General features: G+C 38.9%; 1 protein-coding gene across 1 annotated transcript in view; it reads right to left on the bottom strand.

The window, feature by feature from the left end:
- Nucleotides 1-4874: 4874 nt before the first annotated feature.
- The window catches only part of ch25hl3 (cholesterol 25-hydroxylase like 3), a 15001-nt gene continuing 8096 nt past the window's right edge, over nucleotides 4875-11779 (bottom strand). Inside the window, exon 2 of the mRNA XM_034171230.1 lies at nucleotides 4875-6064. Coding sequence (XP_034027121.1) covers nucleotides 5689-6064 — 376 coding nt within the window. The 3' untranslated portion in view covers nucleotides 4875-5688. The remainder of the gene's footprint in view (nucleotides 6065-11779) is intronic.

Genomic DNA, 11779 nt, shown 5'->3' with positions numbered 1-11779 from the left:
CATTTTCTCTATCTGTCACAGACCTCTTTCACTTTGTACCTCGTTTTTTCTTTCATGACTAGTAAATTCACACAAAATCCTTTCTGCAGGGTTGTGTTGATATGTAATTGTATTGAGTTTTCAAATATAACATTTGTTAAACAATACTTTATTTATCTGATTTAGAGCATTTCTGTATGAAAACATTTTCTCTATCTGTCACGGACCTCTTTCACTTTGTACCTCATTTTTTCTTTCATGACTAGTAAATTCACATAAAATCCTTTCTGCAGGGTTGTGTTGATGTGTAATTGTATTGTGTTTTAAAATGTAAGATTTGTTAAACAATAGTTTATCTGATTTAGAGCATTTCTGTATGAAAACGTTTTCTCTCCCATGGACCTCTTTCACTTTGTTCCTCGTTTTTTCTTTCATGACTAGTAAATTCACATAAAATCCTTTCTGCGGGGTTGTGTTGATGTGTAATTGTATTGAGTTTTAAAATGTAAGATTTGTTAAACAATGGTTTATTTATCTGATTTAGAGCATTTCTGTATGAAAACATTTTCTCTCTCTGTCATGGACATCTTTCACTTTGTACCTCATGTTTTCTTTCATGACTAGTAAATTCACATAAAATCCTTTCTGCAGGGTTGTGTTGATGTGTAATTGTATTGAGTTTTAAAATGTAAACTTTGTTAAACAATAGTTTATCTGATTTAGAGCACTTCTGTATGAAAACGTTCTCTCTCCCATAGACCTCTTTCACTTTGTACCTTGTTTTTTCTTTCATGACTAAATTTACACAAAGTCCTTTCTGCGGGGTTGTGTTGATGTGTAATTGTATTGAGTTTTAAAATGTAAACTTTGTTAAACAATAGTTTATCTGATTTAGAGCATTTCTGTATGAAAACATTCTCTCTCCCATGGACCTCTTTCACTTTGTACCTAATTTTTTCTTATTGACTAGCAAAATCACGCAAAATCCTTTCTGCGGGGTTGTGTTGATGTGTAATTGTATTGAGTTTTAAAATGCAAATTTTGTTAAACAATAGTTTATCTGATTTAGAGCATTTCTGTATGAAAACGTTCTCTCTCCCATGGACCTCTTTCACTTTGTACCTTGTTTTTTCTTTCATGACTAAAATTTACACAAAGTCCTTTCTGTAGGGTTGTGTTGATGTGTAATTGTATTGAGTTTTAAAATGTAAGATTTGTTAAACAATGGTTTATTTATCTGATTTAGAGCATTTCTGTATGAAAATGTTTTCTCTATCTGTCACGGACCTCTTTCACTTTGTACCTCATTTTTTCTTTCATGACTAGTAAATTCACATAAAATCCGTTCTGCGGGGTTGTGTTGACGTGTAATTGTATTGAGTTTTAAAATGTAAGATTTGTTAAACAATAGTTTATCTGATTTAGAGCATTTCTGTATGAAAACGTTTTCTCTCCCATGGACCTCTTTCACTTTGTACCTCGTTTTTTTCTTTCATGACTAGTAAATTCACACAAAATCCTTTCTGCAGGGTTGTGTTGATATGTAATTGTATTGAGTTTTAAAATGTAAACTTTGTTAAACAATAGTTTATCTGATTTAGAGCATTTCTGTGTGAAAACATTCTCTCTCCCATGGACCTCTTTCACTTTGTACCTTGTTTTTTCTTTCATGACTAAATTTACACAAAGTCCTTTCTGCGGGGTTGTGTTGATGTGTAATTGTATTGAGTTTTAAAATGTAAACTTTGTTAAACAATAGTTTATCTGATTTAGAGCATTTCTGTGTGAAAACATTCTCTCTCCCATGGACCTCTTTCACTTTGTACCTTGTTTTTTCTTTCATGAGTAAATTTACACAAAGTCCTTTCTACAGGGTTGTGTTCATATGTAATTGTATTGAGTTTTAAAATGTAAACTTTGTTAAACAATAGTTTATCTGATTTAGAGCATTTCTGTGTGAAAACATTCTCTCTCCCATGGACCTCTTTCACTTTGTACCTTGTTTTTTTTTCATGAGTAAATTTCCACAAAGTCCTTTCTGCAGGGTTGTGTTGATGTGTAATTGTATTGAGTTTTAAAATGTAAGATTTGTTAAACAATGGTTTATTTATCTGATTTAGAGCATTTCTGTATGAAAATGTTTTCTCTATCTGTCACGGACTTCTTTCACTTTGTACCTCATTTTTTCTTTCATGACTAGTAAAATCACGCAAACTCCTTTCTGCTGGGTTGTGTTGATGTGTAATTGTATTGAGTTTTAAAATGTAAAATTTGTTAAACAATGGTTTATTTATCTGATTTAGAGCATTTCTGTATGAAAATGTTTTCTCTATCTGTCACGGACTTCTTTCACTTTGTACCTCATTTTTTCTTTCATGACTAGTAAAATCATGCAAACTCCTTTCTGCTGGGTTGTGTTGATGTGTAATTGTACTGAGTTTTAAAATGTAAACTTTGTTAAACAATAGTTTATCTGATTTAGAGCATTTCTGTATGAAAACGTTCTCTCCCCCATGGACCTCTTTCACTTTGTACCTTGTTTTTTCTTTCATGACTAAATTTACACAAAGTCCTTTCTACAGGGTTGTGTTCATATGTAATTGTATTGAGTTTTAAAATGTAAACTTTGTTAAACAATAGTTTATCTGATTTAGAGCATTTCTGTGTAAAAACATTCTCTCTCCCATGGACCTCTTTCACTTGGTACCTTGTTTTTTTTTTTTTCATGAGTAAATTTACACAAAGTCCTTTCTGCAGGGTTGTGTTGATGTGTAATTGTATTGAGTTTTAAAATGTAAGATTTGTTAAACAATGGTTTATTTATCTGATTTAGAGCATTTCTGTATGAAAATGTTTTCTCTATCTGTCACGGACTTCTTTCACTTTGTACCTCATTTTTTTCTTTCATGACTAGTAAAATCACGCAAACTCCTTTCTGCTGGGTTGTGTTGATGTGTAATTGTACTGAGTTTTAAAATGTAAACTTTGTTAAACAATAGTTTATCTGATTTAGAGCATTTCTGTATGAAAACGTTCTCTCCCCCATGGACCTCTTTCACTTTGTACCTTGTTTTTTCTTTCATGAGTAAATTTACACAAAGCCCTTTCTGCAGGGTTGTGTTGATGTGTAATTGTATTGAGTTTTAAAATGTAAAATTTGTTAAACAATAGTTTATTTATCTGATTTAGAGCATTTCTGTATGAAAATGTTTTCTGTATCTGTCACGGACCTCTTTCACTTTGTACCTCATTTTTTCTTTCATGACTAGTAAAATCACGCAAAATCCTTTCTGCTGGGTTGTGTTGATGTGTAATTGTACTGAGTTTTAAAATGTAAACTTTGTTAAACAATAGTTTATCTGATTTAGAGCATTTCTGTATGAAAACGTTCTCTCCCCCATGGACCTCTTTCACTTTGTACCTTGTTTTTTCTTTCATGAGTAAATTTACACAAAGCCCTTTCTGCAGGGTTGTGTTGATGTGTAATTGTATTGAGTTTTAAAATGTAAAATTTGTTAAACAATAGTTTATTTATCTGATTTAGAGCATTTCTGTATGAAAATGTTTTCTCTATCTGTCACGGACCTCTTTCACTTTGTACCTCATTTTTTCTTTCATGACTAGTAAAATCACGCAAAATCCTTTCTGCTGGGTTGTGTTGATGTGTAATTGTACTGAGTTTTAAAATGTAAACTTTGTTAAACAATAGTTTATCTGATTTAGAGCATTTCTGTATGAAAACGTTCTCTCCCCCATGGACCTCTTTCACTTTGTACCTTGTTTTTTCTTTCATGAGTAAATTTACACAAAGTCCTTTCTGCAGGGTTGTGTTGACGTGTAATTGTGTGGTATGACTTTACGTGAGTTTTAGAACGTTTACTTGTCTGATTCAATACATTATCCATCACCATCCAGCAGGTGGCAGACAAGCCTATGGAATATTAAATAGGCTTTTTGGATTAATCTGGTGTATCAAAGTTTAACAAATCTGAATTAGTTTATCCTCATGATATGCCTTTTTAATGTGATTAGTTGAAACGAGCATATCTGTTTTTGAGTGATTGCATAAACAAACAAAGACGCAGACTCATTTAATGACTTATCTTACAGGATTTACAGAGTACATAGACTTTTCAAAAAGCAAGCAACATGTCTGCAAATTAGTACCCTAAATGTCAAATCTGGGCGCGCCAGCATTCTTGTGTCAACATACAGTGATATGTACACACATTCTGAAACAATGACACTTAGAACGATATATACAAATAAGCACCACAATTACCACATTTAATCATATCTCTGTCAACACAATCACATATACTGCATTCTGAATCCAAAAGTGTCTTATTGAACAATTACAGAATTATGGCACACAAATTAGTATCAAAATTAGTGTGTGTGTGTGTATATATATATATATATATATGCCATGTTTGTGTCATCTTAGTGAATATGAATTCTGTATCATAAAGTATTCTCAAATCAATAAAAACATCTCAAACTCAGTAATATTCAAATATTTGCACCATCTTTTTTCAAAGGAATACCTATAGTGTAAGTGCCATGTGCCTACTGTGTTTTTATTAATGTTATTACTTTTACAAGAAGCTGTCCACAAACAGAAGCAAGGTGACATCTTCGTCTGTCGGCTGCTCCCATTAGGGGGCACAACAGCAGATCATCGCTCTCCATCTCACCCTGTCCTTCCTTCCTTCCTTCCTTCCATCACACCGACTACCTGCATGTCCTCCCTCAGTACATCCATAAACCTCCTCTTTATCCTCCTGCTTGGTGGCTCAGTCCTCAGCATCCTTCTCGCTATGTACCCTGAGTCCTTCCCTCTGCAGCCATCAGAAAGAATGTGACATAATGACCAAAATAAACACCTTTTCCTCCTTCTCCTTCTAGTTGCAGCTGCTGCTGGATGTTCAGGGTGGTCACAGTGGATCCTCCATCTCTGGTTTGGAGCTCCGCTTACTGATTTAACACAACTTTTACATCAGATGTGCTTCTTGATGCAAGTCGAGATCAACATTCAGATGGGGACATTAATCACGCACAGACGTGCTCTGTGATGGTGTGTACACATTACTGTGGCCTTGTGCTCATCACTTCAGAACTGCCGGTGGTTCCCGGCAGCTGTAATCATTGATACAGTTCATACAGTAAAGACAATACATCCACAATCTGACTTTTTCAATTAAAAAAACAAACACTTGGATCATTTTATATGACTGTTTGTTGCGGCTAAACAGAACATTTGCTGCTTTACCTGAACACCATGAAAGCCCCGCCCACACCCGTGTCATCATAAAGCGCTGAAGTTTTCTTATTGGCTCAGCTGCCTGTGCTTTGTCTCCACCTGCTCACTTGAGCTACATTCACTTGCAGTGGGACAAATCAAAGCCATATAGTGTTTCAGCGCCCACAGCGGTTCAGACTGTGTCTGTGTAGCTGCAGCACAAAACATCTCGTGTTCGATTCCAGATCGGACAAAAACAAGAAAAAAAGACAAAAAAAAAAATTCATTCATTCATCTTAAAAAAAATTGACATTCGCATTGAAATTGCTATTTGAGGAACCAAGTAACACATTCGTTTCACTAACATTTGACATCAACAGTAACAAAATTCATCTCAGATAAATTTTACACAATATAGCTGATCTTTAACCTGAAAACAACTTTCTTTGTGGCAGATGTGATCACAGTCAGTCTGGATGGGAATAAAGCACTGATGTACACTCGGTGCCACAGAGTCGATCCCAGTGGGTGAAGTAGGGGGCGTAGTTGCCCTGGTGGAAAATATGGTGTGCCTGGTGGAAAGGCGCCCCGCCAAGGCCCGGCAGCAGCTTGTCCAGAGCCCAGGGCAGGTCGTAGCCGCAGTGGTCCTCCACCGCCAGCCAGCTGTTGAGGAAGTGGAAGACGGCTTCACTCAGGGGGTGGCAGCCCAGCGCCCACGCGCAGCTCAGAGACAGCAGCATCAGCGACAGCAGCTCTACTGAGCTGGCGTCCTGAGCCGCCAGTGCGAAGGGGATCCGGTGCTGATGGTGCAACTGGTGGACGTTACGGTACAGCCATGGAAACCTAGCAAGGATGACATTTAAAAAAACAGTGAGTGACTGGTTTTATTAAGTCTTCAAATACACATTTTAAAGTGAACCTCAAACCTCCAGTACACCAGTGGTGGGCACAGCTAACCAAAAAGTTAGATTTGATAACCGCTAATCAATTAACTGAAAAGTTATCTTTTATAATGCTTAACTGATAAACCACCAAAAAATTTATCAGAAGATACTGCTAACTGATAACTTTCAGTATTGTCTCCGGTACACTGTTGGCTACTGAGAAGCTGATTTTGAGTTTAAACACTGCCAATGCTTCTGATATAATCAAAGGAGATCACAAACCCAAACACAGCCAATGAGCCAGCACTACTTCTGTCTTTGCGCGCCCTGGCCACTGCTGTAGGGAAGCATAATTTACCTTGACAGCATACAGTTGTCCAGCCATAAGGCAGACGTCTTGAAAAGGAAAGGTTTGACTTATGATTTTGATTTATAAACCAAATTAATCCAGATAGTTTAACTACATTAATGTTAAGTGTCATTTGTCCAAAGTGAAAATATAATACATATCTTTTAATTTTAAAATAATGCACAAATTCTGAAGTTTTGAACATATCAACACACACAGATGCCAAACTTCATTATGGGTAAACTGAGCCTCAATTTCAATTCAGTTTATTCACTTTATATAGCACCAAATCAGACAATCAAACAGAGTTCTCTCAAGGCACTTCACACAAAACAATTCAGAAAACACAATAAAATGAATTAAAAGATTAGAAAGCATAGTATATTAGTATATCGCAGAAGCTTCCTCAGCTAAAATTCTAATTCTAATTCTTTAAAAAGCCAACAAAAGCTCCAGCTTTTGTTGGCTTCTGTTTTATTCTTCTCTACAAGAGTCAGACAGAAGTCAGACTTCCAGAGCTAGAATTTTAGCTGAGGAAGCTTCTGCGATTTGAAGCGAAACGTCCTCGCGTGAAGCAACCCAGTCCAGTCAAAGATTCAAGCTTCTCTACTATGGAAACCACCTGGACAACTGAGAGCCTACACAGAAACTGATTTAGAAATCAAAACCATAAGTCAAACCTGCTTTCCTTTGGAGGACTTCAACCTCATGGCTGTAAAGGGGAATAACTTTTGTTTTTTTTTTTGTTTTTTTTGGCAGCCTGGCAGCCAGGCTCCTTCTGCTTGGGTAGAGGTGAGCCTAGCTCTTCTTAGCTGTCTTACTGCCTCAAATTACATAGCAGACAGGAGCCAAAAGGGTTTATAAATGTTTTTCAATGTTACTAACGACAACCCCAATTCCAATGAAGTTGGGACTTTGTGTAAAATGTAAATAAAAACAGAATACAATGATTTTCAAATCCTCTTCAACTTATATTCAATTGAATACACCACAAAGACAAGATATTTAATGTTCAAACTGATTAACTTTATTGCTTTTGTGCAAATATTTGCTCATTTTGAAATGGATGTCTGCAACACGGTTCAAAAAAAGCTAAGACAGTGGTATGTTCACCACTGTATTACATCACCTTTCCTTCTAACAACACTCAGTAAGTGTTTGAGAACTGAGGACACTAATTGTTGAAGCTTTGTAGATGGGATTCTTTCCCATTCTTGCTTAATGTTCAACAGTCCGGGGTCCCTGTTGTCGGATTTTGTGCTTCATAATGCGCCACACATTTTCAACAGGCAACAGCTCTGGACTGCAGGCAGGCCAGTCTAGTACCTGCACTCTTTTACTACGAAGCCACGCTGTTGTAACATGCAGAATGTGGCTTGCCATTGTCTTGCTGAAATAAGCAAGGACGTCCCTGAAAAAGACGTTGCTTGGATGGCAGCATGTGTTGCTCCAAAACCTGGATGTACCTTTCAGCATTGATGGTGCCATCACAGATATGTAAGTTGTCCATGCCATGAGCACTAACACACCCCCATACCATCACAGATGCTGGCTTTTGAACTTTATGCTGGTAACAATCTGGATGGTCTTTTTCCTCTTTTGTCTGGAGGACATGATGTCCATGGTTTCAAAAACAATTTGAAATGTGGACTCATCAGACCACAGCACACTTTTCCACTTTGCGTCTGTCCATTTCAAATGAGCTTGTGCCCAGACAAGGCGGCAGCGTTTCTGGATGTTGTTGATGTATGGCTATAACTTTGCATAGTAGAGTTTTAACTTGCACTTGTAGATGTAGCGACGAACTGTGTTAACAGACAATGGGTTTTTTGAAGTGTTCCTGAGCCCACATGGTAAGATCCTTTACACAATGATGTTGGTTTTCAATACAGTGCCGCCTGAGGGATCAAAGGTCACGGGCATTCAGTGTTGGTTTTTGTCCTTGCCATTTACGTGTAGAAAGTTCTCCAGATTCTCTGAATCTTCTGATTATATTATGTACTGTAGATGATGGAATCCCTAAATTCCTTGCAATTGAACATTGAGAAACATTGTTCTTAAACTGTTGGACTACTTGTTCATGCAGTTGTTCACAAAGTGGTGATCCTCGCCCCATCTTTGCTTGTGAATGGCTGAGCCTTTTGGGGATGCTCCTTTTGGAATAAGGCTGTAACATTCAAAATGTGGAAAAAGTGGAGTACTGTTAATACGTTACAGATGCACTACATTTCGGATCAAAGGTCAAACTTTTGACTCATTCTGATTTGCACCAAACATGACACACATATGTCTACAGATTAGTTTCAGCATGTCCTTGGTAAGGTCAAATTAGCCAAAGGTCCAACATCAGGGTCAAGGTCACTGGGGTCAAAAGTAATTTTTTTTATTCCCCAAGTAAAGTTTGGGAGCATGCACTGGGTACTGCGCTTTGCCACATCCACAACACCACAGAAACACCTTGGGTTCTGGATGGCAACCACCCAGGCAGACAACCAGACCAATACCACACCTCTAAAACAGCTATCTATCTGCTGTAGTCAGGAAAATGTGGGTGTCCAACTGGCCTTCTCCAGCTACTGGGGAAGGAGACGAATTAGAAGAGGAACTAGAAAAAAAAGAAGGAAGAGTTAGAAGAAGAACAAGAAGCAGCAGCAGCTCTGGATGAGAAAAATGTTATTTGAGAGGATGGGTGAATTGAATAAATCATGCTCTCAAACTGAAAGGCCACTTGTTTGAACTGTGTGATACAATAAGAACAGCAACAGGTAAATCAGCTAAGTTAAGTCTATTATGTTTTACAAATATTTTACAAAAGAGGTTTCAAACATTTAAGTCACCAATGATTGTCTATTCAATGGCCAAAAGAAGCAAAGAAGCAGTTTACACTCATTATGTGCCTGCTGCATTGACATTAATTAGTTGACTAGCTTCTGAATGGTAATGTGATGTTTACATTGTTTGACAAGTGTGATTTTCACTCTGGTGCGACTTATAGTCCAGAAAATATGGTCGGTCATACGAAGGTTTGGATTCGTCAAATAATTTGTGCACTGAGGGTTTGTTTTGATGTTTGAGAAGTTCTCCCAGCATGCTGTTCTGTGACTGACGTCGTGTAAAGTCTTGAGAATGGAGCTCTGTTGTGTCTCAGTGCTTCCACTCTGGAGTCTTCGATGTGAAGAACAATGCTAGCTTTTTCTGGCGTTTTGGCTCTGTGATGGGACTGAACAAACACCTTTTTGTTCGTATTGTTCTCTGGTCGTATTGCTGCCGATCTACTTTGTCAACATATTTCAATGTCTCCTATTGGATTCAGTGGCCTCCCTCCTGCTGAAGGTCAGAAGATCACTGCCGTCTTCACAGAAAGTGTCTCATTTACTGTCAGATCTTAGCTCTGCCTGACAAAAGTTAGCTATGACCCGGAAGGTTGTGTCCTAAAGCTCTGAGATATTTCTCGTCTGGCCATCCTCCATCGTGCCTGCAGGTGGAGAAGATGTCTGGCAGTCAAACCGCCCCATCATCTCTTTGAAGCGGGGAGCAGAACCCCCCGTGCTTCTGACCGAGTGCCACAACTGGAAAAGTCGAATCTGACTTATGGCCTTCGTCTTTAGCGAATCTCGAAAGAAACTGATTTTAAGCTACTTCAAAACTACATTAATGTTGAGAGAGAGAGAGAGAGAGAGAGAGAGAGAGAGAGAGAGAGAGAGAGAGAAAGAAAGAGAGAGCTACAGTAGCAAACACACCACAGAAAGGATTTTGGCTAAATGTAGCTGAAATAAAAGGAAAATGAGAAATGTGCACAAGTAAGGGCCAAGTCACAGTTAGCAAGAATGAGCACGAATGAAGAATCGGTCGAATAGGGGGGAAAAACACATCCGGGAGAGAATAAAAAATGCGCAAGAATGCCGTCCAAATACTGCGATTGTGTCCCAACCCGCCTCGAATGATCCCAACATGTGCCGTGTGTAATAGCTCCTGAACGCAGTTCAAATGTGGGTGGACCACAGTATAAAAATGAATAATTCAGCCATCACACCGGCTCACACCAGAGGCCGAATGAGCCCGAATGCTGTCCGAATGAAAATTCGACCCACACTCAGGAAGTGTCGAGGGGCAGTCGAAAATGTTGGACAGCATTCTAAGAGCAGTCTTAACAGTCGGGCACAGTCACGCGGCCAGCCTGAATGTAGAGCACATGATCTCTACTTTCGTGGTGGAAAAATGTCAAACGCAGGACAATATGCAATATGACCGTAATCTAGATATACAAGACGACAACTCAACAGCATTTGAAACAATCTGACCGTGGTCGGGGGTGAATTTGAATCAGGCCACGTCACATCCATCCAGAAGGGTCCTTGTTCTCCACCACCGCAGCTACAGGCTACAAATGTCATCACCACAACATCATTACAAACACCATCATTTACTGGCCATATATCAGCTGGTGACACATTATGTATTTCATGTGTTCAGATCCATATATGTGAGACAGGACTAAATGCGTCGCACACACTTGCTCTCTCCAGGAAATCAAATCAAATCAAATCAATTTTATTTATATAGCGCCAAATCACAACAACAGTTGCCCCAAGGCGCTTTATATTGCAAAGCCATACACAATAATTACAGAAAAAGAACTTTACTGAACTTTAATGAATTTCGAAATCCACTTTTTAGCAGACAGCTGGACGCTACACTGTCCAGACAGGCTCATGCAGGTACACTGAGGCGGTCAGATGGTGTGTGGCCATGGAGGTGCACCGAATTGATCAGATGGTGTGTGGCCACGATGGTGCACCGAAGCGATCAGATGGTGTGTGCCACGGTGGTGCACGGGGCCGATCAGATGGTGTGTGGCCACGCGGGCGCACCGAAGCGATCAGATGGTGTGTGCCACGGAGGCGCACCAAGGCGAACAGATGATGTGTGCCCATGGATGCACACCGAGGTGATCAGATGGTGTGTGCCCACGAGGGCGCACCAAGGTGATCAGATGGTCCAGCCACATGCACGTGCACTGGCTGGATGCCGTGCATTGTGCTGCTGGACTACGCATTTGAAGTTGTTTCACAAGTAATTATTTCTATTTGCTATTGTCACGACTTGGTAAAAAAAGCTGCATTTTATGAGTTACTTAATGTACTTGTAATATCTTGAGTATCACAGCTGTAACACCCTGTTCAGAGGCGCTGTGCAGCAGCACCGAGACGCACTGGCTCACTCACAATGACACACGGTGTTTTTTGGTTTGTGCAATGCTCACGTCCAGTACACAAGATAAACTCTCTCTCTCTCTCTCTCTTTAAAAACCCATTCACTCCATAT

The sequence above is a fragment of the Thalassophryne amazonica genome, chromosome 5 (genome assembly GCF_902500255.1).
Source record: "Thalassophryne amazonica chromosome 5, fThaAma1.1, whole genome shotgun sequence".
NCBI lineage: Eukaryota > Metazoa > Chordata > Actinopteri > Batrachoidiformes > Batrachoididae > Thalassophryne > Thalassophryne amazonica.
Note: the sequence above shows the minus strand (reverse complement) of the source record. Positions and strands in the feature narration are given on the sequence as shown.